At 38.8% G+C, this 21097-nt stretch overlaps 3 protein-coding genes across 4 annotated transcripts; 2 read left to right on the top strand and 1 right to left on the bottom strand.

The window, feature by feature from the left end:
• Positions 1–3063: 3063 nt before the first annotated feature.
• LOC103976528 (OVARIAN TUMOR DOMAIN-containing deubiquitinating enzyme 6) lies at positions 3064–13062 on the bottom strand. Of its 2 annotated transcripts, none has more exons than XM_065138936.1 (10): positions 12924–13062; positions 12643–12699; positions 11739–12574; positions 9885–10046; positions 8868–8945; positions 6526–6604; positions 6299–6444; positions 5783–5848; positions 3668–3842; positions 3064–3567 (listed from the first exon to the last, which is right to left on the bottom strand). In XM_065138936.1, exons 3-10 carry the CDS (start codon positions 12378–12380, stop codon positions 3329–3331), a joined length of 1587 nt encoding a protein of 528 aa, XP_064995008.1. In that variant the 5' UTR covers positions 12381–12574; positions 12643–12699; positions 12924–13062; the 3' UTR covers positions 3064–3328. The 2 variants fall into 2 exon arrangements, with proteins under 2 accessions (XP_064995008.1, XP_064995009.1); XM_065138937.1 differs by having other exon boundaries at positions 11739–12564.
• Positions 13063–13595: 533 nt separating this feature from the next.
• On the top strand, positions 13596–17588 carry LOC103976527 (small ribosomal subunit protein uS11y). The gene is made up of 6 exons (XM_009391763.3): positions 13596–13710; positions 14352–14474; positions 14555–14600; positions 15738–15823; positions 15901–16030; positions 17304–17588. Exons 1-6 carry the CDS (start codon positions 13708–13710, stop codon positions 17369–17371), a joined length of 456 nt encoding a protein of 151 aa, XP_009390038.1. The 5' UTR covers positions 13596–13707; the 3' UTR covers positions 17372–17588.
• Positions 17589–18038: 450 nt separating this feature from the next.
• On the top strand, positions 18039–19791 carry LOC135631255 (protein FANTASTIC FOUR 1-like). The gene has a single exon (XM_065138775.1). The coding sequence runs from the start codon at positions 18858–18860 to the stop codon at positions 19557–19559; it is 702 nt and encodes a 233-aa protein (XP_064994847.1). The 5' UTR covers positions 18039–18857; the 3' UTR covers positions 19560–19791.
• The last annotated feature ends 1306 nt before the right edge of the window (positions 19792–21097 follow it).

The raw sequence follows: 21097 nt of genomic DNA, 5'->3' as shown, positions 1-21097 counted from the left end.
TCGCTGTTCTCTGAAGCCGTGTGGTTGCTTTTGAATGATTCAGGAACTTTCCAAGGTTGTAGTCGTTTTTACCTTTTTATTTTTGTCTTTTTATTATTATTATTATTGGGTCGTGCACATAGTGTGCTTTCTTGTTTACGATTCAGGAGAACTTAAAGAAACTGCTTTTTTGTTTTTGGGGGGATAAATATCTCATTTTTGTGTTTTCTCAATTATTGTTTTCTTTTTCATTTATTTTCTAGAGAGATCCTTATTTTCATTTCTTTTTCAATTATCGTCTTCTTTTCTTTTTCTTTCATCGTTCTCGTCCGTCGTCGGTCGGTCGGTCGGTCATCGCCTTTTGTCTTAACCCACTTGCACGGGAGATTTGGACACGGAGGGTTTGATGCCTTGTCGGTGGCCCTCAGGAGAAGTACTGACGAGTGCAAAGTGATGTGGGGGCACAATTAATTAGAACCTGATACTGACAATTGCCATTGCCATGGGAGGAGTGGACAATGGTGGTGATCCGCACACTCGCCCTCAGGCGAAGTCTCGATGAGTGCAAAGTGGGTGTGAGGGCACAATCAAAACTTGACAATTGCCATGGGAGTGGACAATGGAGGGTGATCCTCACGCTCTCACCCTCGGGAGAAGTACGAGTGCAAAGTGGTGTGGGGGTACAATCGGAACTTGATAATCACCATGGGAGTGCACAATGGAGGTGATTTTGCATGCTCTCACGCTCCGATAAAGTATCGATGAGTGCAAAGTGATATTCGAGCGTGACCCGAGAGTGAGTGAACGAAGGTCAATTGCCAAAGGAGCGAATACAATCAAAGGTGGAACTTCTTGGAGAATATAGAAGTGTTGAACTTAGTGGTCGAAAAGGAGATGGAAGCAACGAGTCCAGAGGGACTCAGCTACCCAAAATCAAGCGTCGATTATAATGGAGGTAGACTTAGATGATTGTCACAGTGCCACAGAGACGGATCTACCGATCATGAAGAAAGGGACGTAGATGCGAAACATCAGATAGTAGAGCCATTGGCATGGCAACACCATAGTACCGTAGTGGCGAGATTTCCGTAGAGTCAATAATTCGTTGCTCTTATAGAGGGAAAGCGTTTGGTCATAAAAGGGGCTGAGGTGGAGAATGAACAAGCAAACTCTAAGTATCGAGATAAGGATGAAGGGCAGAAGTCAAGACACTTCATAAGACCGACGCTAATGGGCTTCTTATCAAAATAGTCAAAAGTGGGGAGACTTCGGGACGATCAGGAGTGCTCGACCAAAGAAAGAAGTAGGTAGTACACAGTACAATACCTTTTCTACTCAAAGGAGTAGGCGATAGAGATGATGGATAAGATATCACAATCCTAGAGATGACCAAAACTATTAGAGACTTGCTCTAAGTCGAGATGCACTTTTGCTCTTTTTTGGGTAAAATTTCTTCCATTTTAAAAGTTCGATAGCGGTAAGAAGGCGAATCACAATAGCTAACTCAACGCAAATAACACAAACACTTGGGTGGTTCGAACATATGAGTAAAGAGCAAACGAAGACTAGTAACCAGCTTAATGCATTAAATACAACTCTTGAGGAGGCGGGCGAAATCGAGTAACTTTTGCTTTCTTAACTCGTAAAAGAATGGGCAAAACATAGTACCATAGTTTTCTTATTTATTCAGCACAGGAGCTCTGCATATGTTCAAAGGCCCTTTGAGGAAACTTAGTGAAAGACAACAATTGTCAAATCATCACCAATGATAATCAGTACTATTGAGAGTAAGACTGTTTACTTTACTTTTCAATAAAATGTTGATCGAAAGCAAAAGTGATACGAACCTACTTAGAGGTGACAATAAAGTGGAAGAAGAATCGATGGGCAAATTTTGTGAAGGAAAAACCCAAAAAAAACTTTGAAGTCGGCAAGGTGATACTCATTAAAGCTCTAATAAGCATCCACCCAGATCAAGCAGTGTGAGACATTTAAGAGATTGACACATAATAAAGAATGTCTTTTCCTTCATCTAAAGGATTCGTAGGAACCAATAATGATCCACACAACTCAACCAACCCTATATTAGAGTCAGAGTCATTGGTGGGTTGAAGCAACGTAGCGAATCAAAGTTCGACTACTCAACAACAACAACGGAGAGCAACTGAGAGCCAAGAGGCACGTTGCTACTGGAGTAGAAGATTGAAGATACAGTAAAGGTGAGGAGATGCAGCGTCCGCAAAGGCTTCGACGAGGACGTCAAAAAAATAAGTATGAGAGAATATCACGGACAAAGCTATAAATAGGATATTCGATATAATGCTCGTATATGTTCATATCTTTCGATTTTGTTCATATTTTACATAGCATGTAGAAGGCTCGCAATATGTTTGATAGACATAGTTTAGTTAGCTTTTGTGGTTATTTCAAGCTTGTAAACACAGGTTGTGTGTAATCATCACGTAAAGATAAAATTATCCAGAAATAATCTATCCAAGCAATCTTTTTATGATAGTGTTTAAGAATGATAATCTATCCAAGCAATCTTTTTATGATAGTGTTTAAGAATGATTTGTTGATTTGTTTCGTAATAATATTACGTGAGCACTTATGAAGACTATACGTCACGACAAGTTACCTTAGACCCTTTATTACATGATCGTTTAAATATTACAAAGTCTATATTTGTAATTGACATTGTTCATCAAGTATTTATTGAAATTGCTACTTGTGTATCCCCTCCTAAGTTACGTTATTCTCTTTTGTAGATTCTTAAGGGAGCATAAAAAATCTTAGAAAAGCTGACTATTTATGAACAGACATCCTGACTTCTAACTAAATATATTGACAACATAGATATATTTTTTTATTTTTTAAAAAAAATAAAAAAAACATTTTACAAAAATATATTAAAAAATAACAGAAAAAAATAAAAATAATTTTTTTTTTAAAGAAAGTTAGCCTTTATTTTTTTCAGAGTATTTCTTTTCTTTATTTTTCTGTGGTCTAAAATCTACAACCCAAAATGGCTCAAAATCCACAACCTGTAAGAGAGATAGAGAGAGAGAGAGAGAGAGAAAAGAATAGGACCAACAAAGAAGCGAAAGCCCTTCATTCTTTATGATCCATGGCAACAGTGTTATTAAAAGACTTGCCGTCTAGTTCATGACGTTACTCACAACTAGCACCTCATGCTGAAAGCTGCATGCTCTACAGCTTCAGAGCTCCATCATGGCTACAACAATGGTAGCATCTGATATCCTTCCTTCATAACATCCTTATTAAACCGACCGTGTCTACAAACACTATATGCCATATGCACCCTGCTATATGCTAAGCTTGTAGAGGCTCACTCTGCTGCTTTCCCTTTATGTCTATTCCTGCCAAGGGGAGACCTGTTGCCTCCCATCTCCAGCAGGTAGCACACCATGGAATCCACATCATCACCAAAAATGCTGTATGCTTCGATGACCTGCATGTAACCGAAACCCATCGACAGAACCGTCTGCATGCTGCTGGTGGGCACCGTCTCTGGCAAAAAGACTCTCTGGCCATCAGCCTCCAGTGTAGATCGAGACGACCCTGTTGCTGTTAGCAATATATTGAATTTTTCATCATGAACAGACAAAAGACTACTATTTGCATTTAACTTCAGATTTGGATGCAATTAGACACGAGAGGGACTCACTTGCCACAGAGGATGATGGTTCCGCCCTAGACGTGGAGGACTCTCGGAACGAAGGATACTGCTTCAGGTTGTCCTTGGCTAAATATTCGGCCCGTGAAGCCTCCATCACCATCCGCTCGATTTCCTTCTCTGTCAGTTCAAGATCAGAGTAAAAACGTCCCTCAGCCACAAGTGCCTGTCATCATGCAAATCTTTAGACACCTCGTATCGCAGAAAGAAGCCCCACTATACCAGACTTGCAATGTTCCAAGCAAGAAACTTGTTACTCGAAACAAGCTACAAATTTTAAAAGATTATCTATTAAATGCCAAACTTGGTTCTTTACACTTGAAAATTCCTTAATATTAAACAGGATTCTAGTTTGACAAAGGTTCCAGGAGTATCATTGTCTCCAGTTAGCATGCAACGATATAGAAGAGGCATTCTTGACATTAATAAAATGAAATCTAAACTTGAAAACCCAGTAAACATCCATTACAATGATCATCAAACTCTAGGTTAGATTCCTAAAACTTTTGGATCATCAATTAAAAGATTGGAAAAACTGGAACTCTACATTAAGAAATGAAGAAAATATATATCAACGGGAGCAATAGGAGTAGATAAACCATGATCTAGGATCTGAAAAACTCATGGTAAAAAACATTGGACAACTAGGTATCATCACAAACATGTGATGTACTTGACGTTATGATGTCAAGGATACTTCTTTTGCACAATAACTAAATGCTTTATCTCATTTTATAGAGGAACCATTGACATCAGCAAAAGACATGAGAATTATCCAAGTATATTTAAGGGGAAAAGCAGTAATAAAATCTGAAGAACCTCCTTTGGTGGAAGCATTCTACACAACCACCACCAGACATTTGAAACTTAATAAGAAAGTTTTGAAGCTTAATAAGAATTAGACTTGAGCAACATGGAGTTGTTTTACTCATTAAAATAGTCGGAGAAAAGGAGAAAACCCAGCAAACAGAGAGGTACAGAGAGCCAAAAATTGAGACAAGCATAATTACTCAATAATGCTGAAGCATAATACGTTAGTGTGAAAAATGAAAAGAACACTCATAAGAACAATCCTTCAAAAACAGAGAGCTGGTACATAGGAGTCGAGATTAGCATCGCTAAAATAGGAAGCCAGCATCATTAAAGGCAAGATTTAAAATACTGCTACTGGTCAATACAGGTAGTTATTTACTAATCTAACAGCCTAACTGTAAATCTGAATACAGATTGGCTGACTTCTCCTGGTTCAATGCAGTATATGGAATGTTACAGTTCGGTAAGCCCACCACACCAAAGCTTAGTGGATGGCAAACAGATCATATTGAATTGTACCAAGCAATAAATTTTTAGTCCCGTATCAGTATTATTCTTTTATTTTGAACGACTCTAACACCATATCTTTCGCTTTTTTTTTTCTTTATATTTTTCTTTCTTGCCTTCTCTCATGCATGCTCTCTTTCTTTCATCCTCTCATTCTCTCATATGCTCTCTCTTCCCCTCCTGACCGTGTTCCCGCTGCTGCTTCCTCCTCATCCATTTCACCGGTATGCCTCCGCCTCCATTATCTTCTTTTCACCTTGGTGAGCAGACATTTACAGGCCATCCATGGTGAAAATTCACCATAAAGGGACAGACTCTTACAGGCAATTCAAAGGGACATTTCTTTTTACAGACTGCGCAAAGGCTGGTTGATAATTCAGTTCTTTTCATTCACATGATCAGACTAAGATGTGACAAATTTAAAAAAAAAGGGTCAGGAAATGAGATGGAACGATGCATGTTTCAGGATTTGTGTGTGAATATTGGATCAAAATAGTATAAAACAGAATGGTCTTCAATATGACTACATAAATTAAAAGATTTATTGCCCAGATACAATCACTAAAAGAAAATAGATGCAACAACTATATAGGTATTCGCACTATACGAAGACCTAGAAGCTTATTTAAAAATACTGCTGTCACTTTTATAATTCTATAGCAGCTTATAAGAAATCTTCAAATTATAAACATGAAGAAAACCAACAAGAAACTGATCAAAGGTCAGCTGGAAAAGCAGAGTTATGCAAAAGTAGTAGTCAGCGAGCATATAGGCAACAGTACTTACATTGTCAATTTGCTGGTCCTGCTGGGCTCTAATGGCAGCCTTCACCTGGTCCTTATCAAGGTTTCTCTACAAAGATAAAGAGCATCACTCAGAAACAGGAGACAACTACTAGTTGACAAATGATGCCATTGTGACCAAAATGTTTAAGTCAACGTCCAAGGGAGAAGACTTCCTAACCATTACAAGTGATCTCAAGACTGTTATAACTGAACTAGGTAATGCCCCTGCTACGTTGGTATTTATACAATTACAAGGTACACAACAATGTCTAGTCAATTTTTATTCCTTCCTAAATTATTAGCATTTAAGCCACAACCAGATCGATGATAAAAACACAAGTTTATAGAATTTAATACACAAAAATCCATGCAATAAATGTATATTACACTAGTAGCCAAAATTACTCCTTGTATTACTCACTAGTCTCTACTCTGAACAACCAAAAGAGCTAATGTAGAGACTTCTGAGAATGTATTGTCAATAGAAGTGTGAAAAATTGTATGCAGAAGAACGTACCTCTCGAAGACTGCTAATCCCAAGGCCTACACCAACTGTCATCCTGAGTGGATCAACAAGTGAGTTGTAATGGTTACCGTGATGGTAACTTAATCGAATTGGAGGTGTGTCAGTGTCATAATTTCCCTGGAAGATATTAATAGGTTCTGCATAAAACCACAAGACTTAGGAGCTAACGTTAACAATTCTACCACACGCATATGATCATCAAATTTCCAAATCATCACCTGTGCTATAAGAATATATATGTATAGGACGATTGTACATTTCAGCAAATGCCTGGATCTCAATGTTGTTTCCATAGACCTGTAACAACCCAAACTTTCTATGCTCATAAAACCAAAGGAAAATCATTTATAACTACATCAAGAAAAATCAATTATATTAGTAGATAAAATAAATTGTAAAGATGACTAAGCAAATATCAATGTACTGCATCCAGTGGCAGACACAGAAACAGAAAGAACATATAGTATAACTGTTCTGTTCCAGGGTTTCCTCCCAATAACTCTAATTCCATGCAGCTCTCTCACAAATCTTACTATGGGGCCTCGTGAGGTATCTTCATCTCCTTAGTTATAACTAACCGTCTTCTCCATTCTTCATCTCGTTTTTGTTTCCATAGTCCCAGAGCTCAAACAGCAGTGCTCTAATAGAGAACAAATAGGAAACTCAAGAGAAATGCTTCTAGAGAGATTGGAAACATTACTTTCATACAGTCTTTTTTTAACATTATTGGTTGCAGCTTACCAATGCATAATTGGAAGTAGCTCATCTTGTCAAATTACTGTTAGTATGCTCTTGTGCATTATTTTCATTGTTCATATCTTCTCTTGAATAATGGCTTTTGAGCACATTTTTATGCATTCTTTGTGCACATGCAAATCACATCCACGTCACATATGTATGGGTTTTTAGTTTCGTGTTCTTTCATTTGGTTTAACTGCCTACATGGATTCTACATTCATAAAAGACAATATTAGTAAATACTGGTCTGTTGAAATCTTAGGGCATAGACCACCATGTAGCAAAAGATGGAACACTCCAGGAGTTAAACCTAAGTCGGATAACTGGACCAGTAAAGTGCCAGAGTGTCCTTAGTGTTGGTAGAGGTCTGTGCCAATTGACACGGGCCAACCATATAGAGAGAGAGAGAGATGCATGCACTTGACAACAGTAGAGAGAAGATGTTTGACAGTGGAGAGGAGGTGGAGATGCAGACGAGGGGATGAAGAGGCAGAGACACAGAGAGATTAGAAACGGTTAAAAGTGAATCATGTATGCTAGTACCGGGCGATTGGCTTACTGCCCAGCACAATCCTTGTAAGGTTACCTTGCCACCAACCACCATAGTAAGCATATCAGGTGGTAAGCCTGGCATTGAACCAAACTGAGTGGAACCCCATCCATGTACTGATTGATAAATATCAGTTTGTACCGGCCAAACTATAGAATATAGATTATTATAGATCAATACAAGTTTGTTATGAGTGGGTACAAAACGAATACAAGCTAATGCTGATTGGTATGGATTGTCGCCGTTGATTCATACGATGATATAACATGGAGCCCACATGACACCAAGCCAGACATCAGTTCCTCCTATTCTCAAACTCATGGATAATAAATGCATGGTGCTCGTTGATCATTTTTTTCATAGTCTAGTGTATCTTATGGTATGCAGCAACAATTTAACAATGGGAGCCACAGCTCAGATGCACTACATCCTATGGAGCCGAATTTGCCATGATCCGACTAGCCCAAGGAGCCCTTTAAAACATGGGTGGTTCATGATGATGAGGCGATAACTACTGCCAAATTGATGCATCCGTTTCACACCATTTAATAATATAGATGTCCTGAGAGTAGTTTCATACTTGGGTCCTGGAAACATACTATATCGATCTACAATATCATCACATTAAGGACCCCAACTCACCTGTCATGAAATCATGACATTCATCTTGGTGGTAGGAACAGATATGGTCTTCATATATAACCAATTATCATGCACAATTGTTTACATGACTCTTTTAACTTATTTGTGCACTACAATGTATACTTTAGATTCCATGTTTGATCCTTTTCTGACACATATTTCACTGCAATATATTGTGTTGTAGACTTCAACCACATAAATTATATGAATCTTGACTAACACTAGGTAGGATTCATTTATGAAATAAATTTTTTAAAGATTTCAGATGGATATCGAACCCGTACCAACATAGGTATGCCAGCACACTGTACCTGTATTGGTTCAACAGTATACTTGTGGGTGTCTGATACCCAATACAGCAAATCATGATCATAATTACTGGGCTAAAGCTTGTGTGACATAAGGTTCATGTATATCAGAAATTCAGGATACACTAGGGTTGCTTTGATCGGCAGAATACACCAGAATTGTTGTGTTGTAGCTACAAACTAGCTTGAGACACCCTGGCGAGTAGTCTAAATGATGAATATCATAAGCTCAGAAAATATTTAAGTTTCTTTGCTGGCTAGGCGAAGGATAAAGCATAATAACTCAAGCTGTTTCAATTATGAAAAGGTCGACATTATTTACCTTGTCTCGCCTTTTCCGCTTGCAGTACGATGTGAAGCCTTCTGTTACAAATTGAGAGAAATGGTCCCTCTCTTTTTCCTGAGCAAAAAAAGAAAAAAAATGGTAACTTATCTATATCGATCTACAACAACTAGCCTTGATCATGCACACCATATTTTGGAAATAACATAAATTCTCACTGTTCTATATTTAATCTGTAGGAAGTTAAATTACTCGTCTTTTACCCATATCTCATATTCTTCCAACTAGCCTTGTTTCATATTGTGACAACAAAGTGCTCTAATGAACGCTGATTAAACCACAGGACTTATATTTCATGTTCTTCTTATACAAAGTGAAATTAAGAAGATTCCTGTCATCAGCTGTTACCAAATGTTAACATTAAATTCCTTTCTTTTCTGCAAAAAGGATGTTACTTTTGTTTGTTAAACCAAGAAATACAACTTGCATGTTAGACTGCTAGCTAGAGACAAAGCAAATTTAGGCCATAGTATTTTTAACAGCTCTGTTCTTGTTCAGTTACAAATGCCTTATTTTTTTGACTCTTCTGTTGGTTACATAACACATCATCACATTCTGACAAACCTATTGTTCATCAGTCATATTTTGACTGGACAACCCATTGAATACAAGCTATGATGGCATGTAAAATGATGTGAGTTTAAGGGGCCTTCCCAAAATAGAATAGGATGAATACAATGATGACAAGCATTATGCATATCTAACCACCATGCACTAACATGAAAGCATTAGGATACATCATCTAAAGTTGACAAGCATCAACACAAACTAGCATGAACCACAACATTTTCATTGGCAAAAAACATACTAGTTGTTCCTTGATAAAAGAAGTAGAAAATCAATTTATGCATATACAATGATGACTAACTACATAGTTGAAAAAATCTATACCAGTAACTGCAATCCATACAGCAGTGGATAACATCATTCATGTAGCATGATAATAGAACTGCCAAATTAGCACTATTTTAAGAACTTTTTTTTAATAATACTCACCATATAATCCAGGCACATTTGTCTTGCCAGATCATAAGATTCTGGCTCACCATAAACTTGGTCAGCCACGGCCCGAAAAAGACAATTCCCATCCTCCAACATTTTTTTGACTTCAAAACCCTTTGTTCGGCGTATCTCAAGGTCAAACAGCCTTTCTCTCTCCTAACAAGAAATTGACATTTTAGTATTTCATAGACATAAACAACAGAAAAACAAAAATCACATCACAACTAAGAAACAAGAAAAGGTAAATGTTATCATCATTTACCAAATATAATAAGTGAGTGCAACTTTTGCACTCAATTGGTATGAATGCCATAATCCAATTTGATAGGATAACTAACTCATTAACTCTGTTAAGGATAAGTCATAGGCCCACAATGCTTAAAGTCAAGTTATCGGTATGACATCCATCAAACCCTTACAAGTTAATTCAACTTTTTACCCACTTCCAATGTGCGACAAATGGACCTGGTATTTTCATTAAGGACCAAAATGGTTCAAGATCAAACCATAGTATGATGCACGTGAGGTCTAACCCGATGGTGGCTCCTAATATGTCTCGTCTCACTAGCACGTAAGTCTTTCGGGACTTGTGCGAGGTTGCTCTTAGAGTGATCCTTTGTGGACAAATATCTCAAGGATATCTCACGACTTAAGCAATTCCAACTTACATTAGCACATATTGGCTATCGCCATAACAATTTACATTAGCACCAACACCGATCAAAAGCCACCCAAACCCATCTTCTCCAACTAATATATGCGATGACACCCTAAATTATAGGAATGGTACAATGCCTTACTTGCAAGCCTTACAGTGGCCTCACACATTAGTTTGACGACCGAGGGACCATATAGGAAGAAAATCAAAAGCTTAATCACCATGAACATCAAATTTTTTGTCCTCATAATACTTTTAGCTTAATGTTTGGATGAAAAGATACTAGGAGGAAGACGTGATTGAAGACGTGAAGTACTTAATGGATGTTTTTTTTCTAACGAAGTTGACACAAGGATAACCAACACAACATGCCACAATTAGATAGATATACTAACTAGAATATGAGACCTAAATCTTAGTTAGTGGTCTTCCATGCCCAATGACTTCAGTGGTGGCTTAAGACACCATCATTTGACCACCATTTTCTCAACATGCTCTGATGCTAAAGTCATCTTTCTTCAGTTGGCACAAAGGTTAGCGAGACATGTTAACTGGATATAATATACTAAATGAAGGCAGCACCCTTATGTAGACACTTACAGAACTGCTCCTTAAGGTGTGATATCTGTTAAAATGATACAGCACTGCTCTTTTGTTTGTGGCAATAAAAAGTCAAATTATCTGTTAAAATGAAATTGATTAGGAGCCATAAAGAGAACTTTCAGTGCAATTTATTTGAGATTATAATTTATCTGTAGGAAAACTCAAACGAATATGCTACAATGGGTACTGCATCCAGACAATAAGTGCAGATATCTTTGCCTATGACAGATCCAATAATGGAAAGACATAAAATTTAACAGGAGAAAAAGTTAATAGCCTGATGAAAATCAGAAGTCAAAAAGAAAGGAATGCAAAGCATCAAAAGTCTACAAGATCTCACATAAAGAGGATCATAAAAAAATTTTCCACCACATAAACAACCATTGTATAAACACAATTATTTAAACTAAATTAAGAGAAAAGATGATATTATGTTCAGTACATGGAATCTAGTCCGCTAATATGTCTCCAAAAATGTCAAAAGGTAAATTAATGTTTCACCAAAAATATGAACTTAAGGTTCAAACAATTAGTCTAAATCATGTTGTCTTTTCTTCGCAAGATCAAAATTCAACAAGGTATCATACCGAATCATCAAAAGAGGACGCATAGCAAGGGCCTTGTTCATCTGCACTATTGTAACCTTCCCCTTCACCATATGACCTTGGAGAAGAAGGCCGAGATTCTGATGGTGACCGCGTTGAGACACCCGGCCAAGCTGACTGCCTTCTTAAAGAACTAATCCTTGCAGTGTTTGAAGACCCCAAGCTGGTTCTCCTTGAGCCCAAATTTGTGGAAAACGGTTTTGGAGGTGGGGCTGGAGGTGGTGGAGGGTATGAACCTCCATTAACAATCTGGGATGAGCCAGTACATAATCGCACAGAATCTTTTTGGTTCACACAAGGTTCACTCGTCTCTTGCCTAATAACTGTAGAAGCTGAGACATCATGCATAGATCTGTCCTCTTCAAAACAAACATTGGAACCACCCTCAACTACAGTAGAAGCTCCAGGATCATCATGCTTCAATATTTTATCGTCACCACTCTCTGATGGCTCTCTGGGATCGTTTAGTGCACTCTGGTCTTCAAGAACCTGTTTTTCTACATCCTGCTCCCTGGAACTAGACGCAGCCTGAGAGGCAGAAGGCTGGGGCACTGAGTTCGAAGGAGGGCGATTGGCATTCGAGGAAGACCCCACCGATCCACGCTGAACAAAGATTCTAGTCATCTTCTTCCCCTATCTTGTCTGCTGCTTTAACTTCTTTGAGCCCTTCTTTGTCCCTACTCGAAAGGTTCGGACCTCAAAGCATTCCTTTATTACGAGTTCTGACCTTGGCAGAACCGGCACGAAGCCCCCGCCCAATCTGTTCCTTCCGGCGCAGCACGCTTTCCTCTTGGTCGCAATCCAATCTCTGCATTCCCCTATCAATTCTCATGACATCAAATTTCCCTCCTTATACCCAGAAAACCCACCAAGAAATAAGCCTCACCAAACCCTTACGCAGCCGATCGAAGGCCTGAAGAAACCTAAAGACGCCACTAATTCCCTGTCAAGAACCCATCCGCCATAAATAACTTATTCCCCACGAAGCAAACTTTTCGCAAGAAAAGACTCAATCGAATCACCAAGAAACAAGAAACCGGAGAAACAAAAAAAGAAAATGAAAGATCGAAACAAAGAGCGGACCAAGAAAACCCTAAAATCCCCAGAAGAATCGGCGAGAAAAAAAGAACCAAAAGTAACAACGAATCCGAATAATAAGAAGATTGCCTTAGCCAATTCCAGAAGAACCTCGATATCTTCGATCAGAGAAGTGAAAGAATTCGTGGAAAGGGAGTGGAGACGGATGACAGCGGCGGACTTCCGGAAAACGATTAAGCGGAGAGGCAGGAGAAATTGGGGAAGGCGGCCGCACGGTATCAGCTCCTTATATGCGGATGGAGCGACACCGCACCGCACTGGCGTGATATGACTTTTATACCCTTTGTTCTTCGGGCATTCGATGAAACACAAGTCGTTCTTATCGTTCACCTGAGAATTAAATCGTAATTTCATAATTTTATTTACCGAAATTGTCGCATTGTATTTTGGTGGCGACGCGTGGTTTTACCGCTCTGATGTTTCACGTGTTGCAGGTGAGTACGTGCCGCCTTGTGATTTGGTGTATAAGCTGTTTGCTGTAGTATCTCATATGACAGGGATAGTGGGTCGTGTGGAATGGGCTCCGACCGACTCGGATGCGATCCGTTAGTAAAGCGGGTCGGATCGGGTCATTAGTACAGCCCGTCGGCGCTCTCTCAATCCGACCCATTAACACCCGCACATTCGACGAAGCCGAAACCATATAAATGTACCCAAACTTTACTCGGAAAGTGAGGTACGGGTGGGCCAGATCTTGCGTCACAATCGTCGCATGGGTACGTCGGGTAAGTTGAGAACGGGTAACAGGACGTCCTATATAAGGCACCGGCCAGCCAGCCACTAGGGTTAGCATCCCTTTTGCTGCCGACCGGGGGATCTCTCGCAGCCGTTCTCTACTGCTCCCACTTCGACCATGGTGAGATCTCAAGAACCCTCTCCTCGCTATCGTTTTCGTTTCATCCGCTTGTAACTCTTGGATTAGTTTTAGTTATCTATTTTGGATCCATAGCGGCGATGAATCAATCTTTTCCTGAGCGTTTTTATGCAGCCTAAACCACTTCTTTGGAAACCTGGAGTTCTTTTTCTCCTGAACTGAGCGAATCGTCTGAAAGATTTAGGTGAAATTTCAGATTTTGGGTACTAGAAACTATTGTTTTTATTTCAGTTGCCATTGCTCTGAGATGCTTTTCGGACGCATGAACAGTAGTAACGATTTTTATGGCTGTTGAGGATTTGTATTCCTCTTGGTGTTGTAAAGAAGATATTTTTATGCTTATTCTTCCATGTTTGCTAAAGGTGTTGTGAAATTTAGGTCTTGGTTCTGAATTAATGTCCTTGCGGTGCTGTGCAAATAGAATTATGGATCAGCTTAAACTTATTTGTATTGATCTTTTGGTAAAGTCTCTTTTTCGTCTAAGGTTATGTGCTTGTGACTGGCAGTTACCTCTTGTAAAATAATTTGCACCTTGTTGATTTGGTTAATTCTAAACTGCTCTACTTGAGCTTCTAAATTACCTCTATAGTGGAATCTCATTGTTCCTGGATCTGGGTCCACAGTCTGGACGAAAGAAGACCAGGGAGCCCAAGGAGGAGAATGTGACACTAGGGCCTGCAGTCCGCGAAGGGGAGCAAGTATTTGGTGTTGCTCATATATTTGCATCATTCAATGATACCTTTATTGTGAGTTCTAATGTGCTCTTGATACTGAAAGTACTTATATCATTTGTTTCCTGCTGACAGTTTATTTGTTTGAACTGCAGCATGTTACAGATCTTTCTGGGAGGGAAACCTTGGTTCGAATTACAGGTTTGTATTCCAAACCTTTTTAAATTTCTTAATCTGGAGGATATTTGATCTGCTTCTTTCCCATCTTTATAAGACAGTTACAGCAACATTATTGAATATTGTTTAGATATAATTTTTATAATCAATATACGAAAAATCAACTTTCAGTGGTTAGGGGGCAAAATATATTGATTATGGGGTATATGTGCAGTTATAATATTTATGAATTAAATCATGGATTAAAACCTGGGTTTAGTACCACTACCGCTCAGTGGTTGTACTGGTATGGTACTAGTACTAGTCAGCATATTGAGTGTTGGTGCGAGTCAGTACTACCTTAACCACACAGAGAAAGAGAGGCAGCAATGGTAAATACGGGTCCTTACCAACGGGTACTACTGAGATTTGTATCTATGAATTGAACTGACATGAGGTGTGATTTTTGAGGGACCCGGACATAATACGAAGTAAGGATATGTGAAGACCAAGCTAATGTTGATCTGGTCATGCTCAAACAAGGAGAAGCTCCACTTGCTTTAGGGTTGAGTTTCACTTCCTGGACATGTATCTTGTGATGTTACAAAAAAAATCATTATCAAACAGTGTTCAATAATTCTCCTTTTCTGTGTTTCACATTGGTTCAACCTGTAGTCATTAATATTTTGTTCTCTCCTTTATGAGGTTTACCCTGGCATTGCAAAGCTCGATTTTATGAAGTAATTATGAAAATTGAATCTTCCCATTAATAAGGTCATTATTGAAGTCTCCTTTGTTCTTTTGCCCCTTTCTTATTTTGGTTTGTATAGGTTATACCAAGCCAGATACTGAATGAACTTGAGATATGCAACCCAAGGGAAAAATAATTCAAATTATGATTCAACAATACTTTATTAGATGCATTTCTTAAAATTGCATGCGTGTAGAACAAGTTGGCTAGACGAAATTGCATGTAACTTGTATGTTATTTATGCTTGAAAAATATTCATACCTAGATACATGGCTATTCCGATGATATTTTGCCTGGAATTTACTGCCGCATAGAGGACACTGATAAAGCTTTTTTTTTCAGATTCCACTCCATTTGAGGTGTAGGGTTTCTTTCTGGACTACTTTTATTTTATAGTATGATCAGTGACTTTGGAATGCTGCTATTTGCAGGAGGTATGAAGGTTAAAGCTGATAGGGATGAGTCATCTCCTTATGCAGCTATGCTTGCAGCGCAAGATGTGGCACAGCGATGCAAGGTCTGCCGTTTTGCGGTGTTGAGTATCCTATTTTAAATGGTCATGCTGATGGCCTACTTTTCATTTTACTTATGCAGGAACTTGGGATTACTGCTCTGCATATTAAGCTGCGAGCTACTGGCGGGAATAAGACAAAAACTCCTGGCCCTGGTGCTCAGTCTGCCCTTAGGGCACTTGCTCGCTCTGGAATGAAAATCGGGCGTATTGGTGAGTTAGAATTTGTGTCGTTAGTCATTCCCGTATCAGCTCTTATCTGGTTCTATAAGCTGTTTTTTATTCTGAAGAGTGTGCCTTTATTAGGAGATGCATTTTCTATTTTCCACTATTAATTGTAATTGGTTATTTTTTACTTAAATTGCATGAGATGCACAGAAATATCTTGATGGGCATGCCACATGGCCAAGATGCTTTGTTGCTTTGTCTTCCCTATTGTCTAGCTTTTTGTCTCGACTTGTTACTGCTACTGTTTTTGTTGTTCGAATTTATACTTGCATTTTTTTTGCACTCAATAATTTTTGTCCTTGTACAAGCTTTGGTTCATCCCTGCTTAATTATTGACTGATGCTTTCCATGATTTTTTGGATCTATGTTTTTATAGTCTTTCTGACTGATACCACTCTGTGACTCTTTGGATCCATAACTTGTGGTGGTGATGATGTAAAAGTAGTGCTGCGCTCCCACTGTGTTTTTCACTGTGGTGCATCCGGTCATTAATGAGCTATTGCCAGCATACTTTAGTTATTAGACTTGTTCGTTCTCATGTGAGGTAGACATGGATTTCAACCTAGTCTTATTAAAGTTGTGTTAAAAGAATAGGGTGGCATATACCAGGCATCTGCAATGTGGGGTTTGGGAGGATTGATGATTGCAACTTTACCCACTGCAACTAAAGAGGTCAACTCCATCAGTCTATTGTTATGAGCTGAAAGCCTGAAAATTTGATATGGTAATTTGGGTATGGATCCTCAAGTTTTGGATCTAGAAAAGCTGTTCGGCAGGATGTAGAAAGTTTGACCTATTAGCAAAAGTTATCGGACTTGGTAATTGGGTCCAGGTTTAGAAGTGAGGTTGACTCGATCAAATAATGTTGATATAAGCACTATTTTGTGCTAATTGATCACATCAAGTGAACCATTATTTTGACCAATTGCTGGTTAATTGTTTTTCGGTCTGGGAGGAATGTGTTTTGTGATCTAACTCTTTTATTGGTGCAATTTAATAGAAATATTACATTTTACCTCTTTTTCAGCCAGAATGCTGGGATGTTAATGTTGATAAAGAATTGTGTTTCACCAGTCACACTGTCAAGATGTCCACTCTGCATCTTTTAAATATTTCTTCTCTTTGGACGTCTGGTTCATGGCTTTGATTCTATCAATTATTATCTGAAGTTGCTTGATTGTTTATTTTTTTCTCATTTATTTTACTATTTCCTTCCACTTTGTGCTACAACTAACTGTTGCTGATCCTAATTCTGCAGAGGATGTGACGCCAATTCCTACTGACAGCACACGCAGGAAGGGCGGCAGAAGAGGAAGGCGGCTTTAAACTATTTGTGCATTGTTTTTTCACCCAGTTGCCGTGAACAATTTTGAAGACTCATATTTAGCTGTTGAACAATGCTCGTAAGCTATGTTCTGACTCCACAGTTTTCTTTGGCCAATTCTGTTCTCGAGGCTGAGGATATACAAACGTAATGCTATTACGATGTTGGTTGTTTCGAACTATAATTTCGCTTGCTTCCATGCAAGTCATTGCTGTGCTATTGGCTTGAACATGTGGTGGTGTGCTTTGATTTAAAACCTTGCTAGGAAAGATGATTTAGCTGAAATATTGATGGAATCTTGTGTAGTCTCTCGTCAATCTCGATCCCACTAAGTAGTCTCTATGGTTTCTTCATTGATACTGGTAATGGGAATTGTTAGCAGCACATCAATATAAACACCATAATACTATTTGGAAAACATTATACTATTTACGAATAATTATGATTTGCCATAACAAAAATTCTATAAAATAAATTTGATGGGTAGAATTATTTTAGGTATTTTTAACTAAAAAAATTATTTGAAAAAATTATTTATTAGAAAAAAAAAATAAATAAAGAAAATATTCATCTAAAATTTTCGCCAACATCTATCTACACTTCAGGATAGCAAACATTGCTCCTCACAATGCCATCATCTTATCAGCAGCATCTCAAACCCATCGTCTGATAGCGACCCGTCTGCTTCCTTCCATGGCATATTCTTACAAAGCTGCATATTCCCCGACTCCGTCGGCACGATCGGTGAGTTGCTCCACAGATGCATGAACCGAGGAGAGTGATCCACGCCACCTTGTGTGACACGTCCGCTGGTTGGGCTCCACACACCACTCAGTGGCTCTCATGAACAACCTCGTCACTGTTGAATCCAGCCTCAGTCCCTCCTTATCTGGATTGGCTCTTTTGGCGATACTGAGGCCACAGAGATAAGCTTGTCGAGATCGTAGATCGAGGAGAAGCCACATGGCCTCTCATCACATTCTATCTTTATTTCTGTGCATTTTAGCTGTGAAGCCCTAAAAGATGAATCATCACTCAGCTGCATCATGATGTTCTTCCAATTAACTTATCTAGTTTTTGTTGTAATCCATCCTTTTAGGTTTCAGTACAATGATAAGATTGAGATTTGAGTCATTGAAACCTCTTACTATTTAAGGGGAAGACCGCATATATTATCTTAGATCTTGCATTAATGGAAAGTTCCTTACACTTACTTGAATCACCACCATCAATCACAAGGACCCAAAGGAGATCATCACCATGGCCAGGGAGGGTTAGCAGCAGCAGCAGCAGCAGTCATTCATATGCTTGCAAAGCCATGCAGAAGAGGGAAGTGGCCAGTAAACCACATGTCAAAGAATCCACCACCACCTCTCCTTCTAATCTCCGAGCCTTCTTCGACCCTCCTCCTCCTTCTTCACCTTCTCTCTACTGGTAGTTGATTGGTTCAGATCGAGTTCTCGTTCTTTCTGCACCAGGATCAGGATCATGGCAGCCTGTGGTAGCTTGAGCTCCTTGTTTGAGAAGCCGAGGCCGGAAAACCCGACGCTGATGGAGTCCCTGTCATCCTGGAGCCAGATCATGGCCAAGAAGCCGGTGGACAATGCCTGCAGCTTCACCGAGATCTTCGGCGAGTTGCACTTCCAAGAGAAGCCCGCGCCGCCTCCGGATTCCAACCACGGTTTCCCTCTGAAGAGTTCGGACAAGCTGCAGCTCTGCACCGAAAGGCTCGGCTCGGAGAGCTCTGATGATGTTGACGACCTGGTCGAGGAGGATGGTGATGACCGGGGCAGCGATCGTTGGAAGGAGAAGCAGGCTGTGGTTGGCGGTGGACATCCGAACAACTGTTCTGATGTGAGGACGAGGACAGGTGGCTTTCCGCCTCCCATTTCTTCTATCGGGAAGAGCGGCAAGCCATGGATCTACTTCAAGTCTTACAGGCATGAGGGGAGGTTTGTTCTGAGGGAGATCAGAATCCCCACCAAGGAATTCTTGCACGCTTCGCGCGAAGATGGCCGGCTCAAGCTGCAACTAGTCCACCCGGATGAGGAAATCCCTGAAGGAGATGAAGACGAAGATGATGATGATGATGATGAAGAAGAAGAAGAAGAAGAAGAAGAAGAAGAAGAAGAAGAAAAAGAAGAAGAAGAAGAAGAGAAGACAAAAGCTATCCAAGGCAATGTTGATTAATCCATGCTAATCATTGTCCATCTTTTTCTCTGAAAGCAAATCAAAAGAAAAAGGAGATGAAAAGAACAGTATTTATGAAAGTGTTACTGCAAACTGTGCTTTTTTGTTTCTTCAGATGTTTGCAGTTAGAATTGCAGATGAGTTGAAGCTATACAAATATGTTACATTTTTGCTAGGGGACAATATCTTTAACCAAGATAAATGATCCATAAATGTTGATTCTTAGCACCTATTTGCTGGTGTACAATTCAAGCCCTGATCCTTCTAACCTAACCTGGCAAAGACTCATCAGTTCAACATTCAAGATTAGCCAACCAGCAAGGGTGGTGTCTTTTCACTCTTTTTATGTGATTCACATGAATACCATGGTATCCACCAGAAAAAGAACCAAGCCATTTGAGGAAATGGAAGTCAAACTCAACATCCAACCACTGGTAATCATAGCTTTACAGATTAGTGATGATGACTCTCAAACTTTCCTTGTGAGAGCATCACAGGAAATAGTGCAAAGCCTTCTGTGATTGAACCTGCATGACCATAAAGTTTTTAGCTACAAGCTTCATCTGCATATGAACTTGTAATCAGGTCATGTTCTGTGGAGTTGACTTTGCTCAGGTTAACTTGGCTGGCTAAATGTCTTCTTCATCTTTGCAATTAGCAAACACTTCCATTAGTGTTCTTGTAGATTTATGAGGACTCAAGGATCATGAATTAGGGAGAAGGATTGCTTGATCATAACGAAAGTCAAATGTGTTCTTCATGGAGTCAAATTTCAGGACTGAATATACTTTCTTGGCACCATAAATACTAAACATCAAATAATTCAATGATTGATAAGAAGTTTTATAAGTTAAATCAAGCACTTGTCATTTAATGGGTTAATTGATCTACTAACATGAGAGACCTAAACATGAATATTGATCTATATTATTAATAATATAATCATATACTTACTTAAACTAACTTAAATTTTCTCTCACATCCTAAGTAGAAATAAATTTGGGTATTATAATCTTCTTCGATGTTCAAACATAATCTTCTCAATAACAACTTTTATACTTTCAATTTATAATATTTTCTTTCATGAATAATTCATCATATTTAATACTAGGGCTATTTTGAAATGGAAGTTTATATCTATATGTCTATATCCATTTTGATATCATTATAATCACATATTTTTTACTTTACACTCCAAAGAGTTTATCATCTAAAATTTATCTTTAAAATTATATTCTTCAGGGCCACTCTCAAATCTATTCCCTTGTGTCTTTTGGCTTTCTTCTTAAGTTAAGTCTCGAGTGAAGTTTTAGGATTATCATTGAAATCCTTTTCATCATCAGCTTCACTTTTCTATCTCGATTGATGTGGGAGGAAGAAGAAGTAAGAGATTCAAGGGAAAAAATTGATATATGAGTCATCATATCAAATACATCATTAACATAAAAATTTGATCCAATTGATAAATCCTCGGAAGAGCACAAGGTTAAATGTGACCCTTCTAGAATAGAAACGTCTAAAGTATCTTCATTGACATA

This window comes from Musa acuminata, chromosome BXJ3-2, assembly GCF_036884655.1.
Source record: "Musa acuminata AAA Group cultivar baxijiao chromosome BXJ3-2, Cavendish_Baxijiao_AAA, whole genome shotgun sequence".
Lineage (NCBI taxonomy): Eukaryota > Viridiplantae > Streptophyta > Magnoliopsida > Zingiberales > Musaceae > Musa > Musa acuminata.
This window is presented reverse-complemented; position numbering and strand designations above follow the sequence as displayed.

Bases quoted from the DNA above. Each gene is read 5' to 3' on its own strand.
- LOC103976528 (XM_065138936.1), bottom strand. From the start codon at position 12,380: ATGACTAGAATCTTTGTTCAGCGTGGATCGGTGGGGTCTTCCTCGAAT. The intron at 6,605-8,867 runs GTAAATAATGTC...GGGTTGTTACAG, and splicing joins AGCGGAAAAGGCGAGACAAG to GTCTATGGAAACAACATTGA. The intron at 6,445-6,525 runs GTGATGATTTGG...GGTTTTATGCAG, and splicing joins TATATATTCTTATAGCACAG to AACCTATTAATATCTTCCAG.
- LOC103976527 (XM_009391763.3), top strand. The intron at 14,475-14,554 runs GTGAGTTCTAAT...TTTGAACTGCAG, and splicing joins CATTCAATGATACCTTTATT to CATGTTACAGATCTTTCTGG. The intron at 15,824-15,900 runs GTCTGCCGTTTT...TTACTTATGCAG, and splicing joins ATGTGGCACAGCGATGCAAG to GAACTTGGGATTACTGCTCT.
- LOC135631255 (XM_065138775.1), top strand. From the start codon at position 18,858: ATGGCAGCCTGTGGTAGCTTGAGCTCCTTGTTTGAGAAGCCGAGGCCG.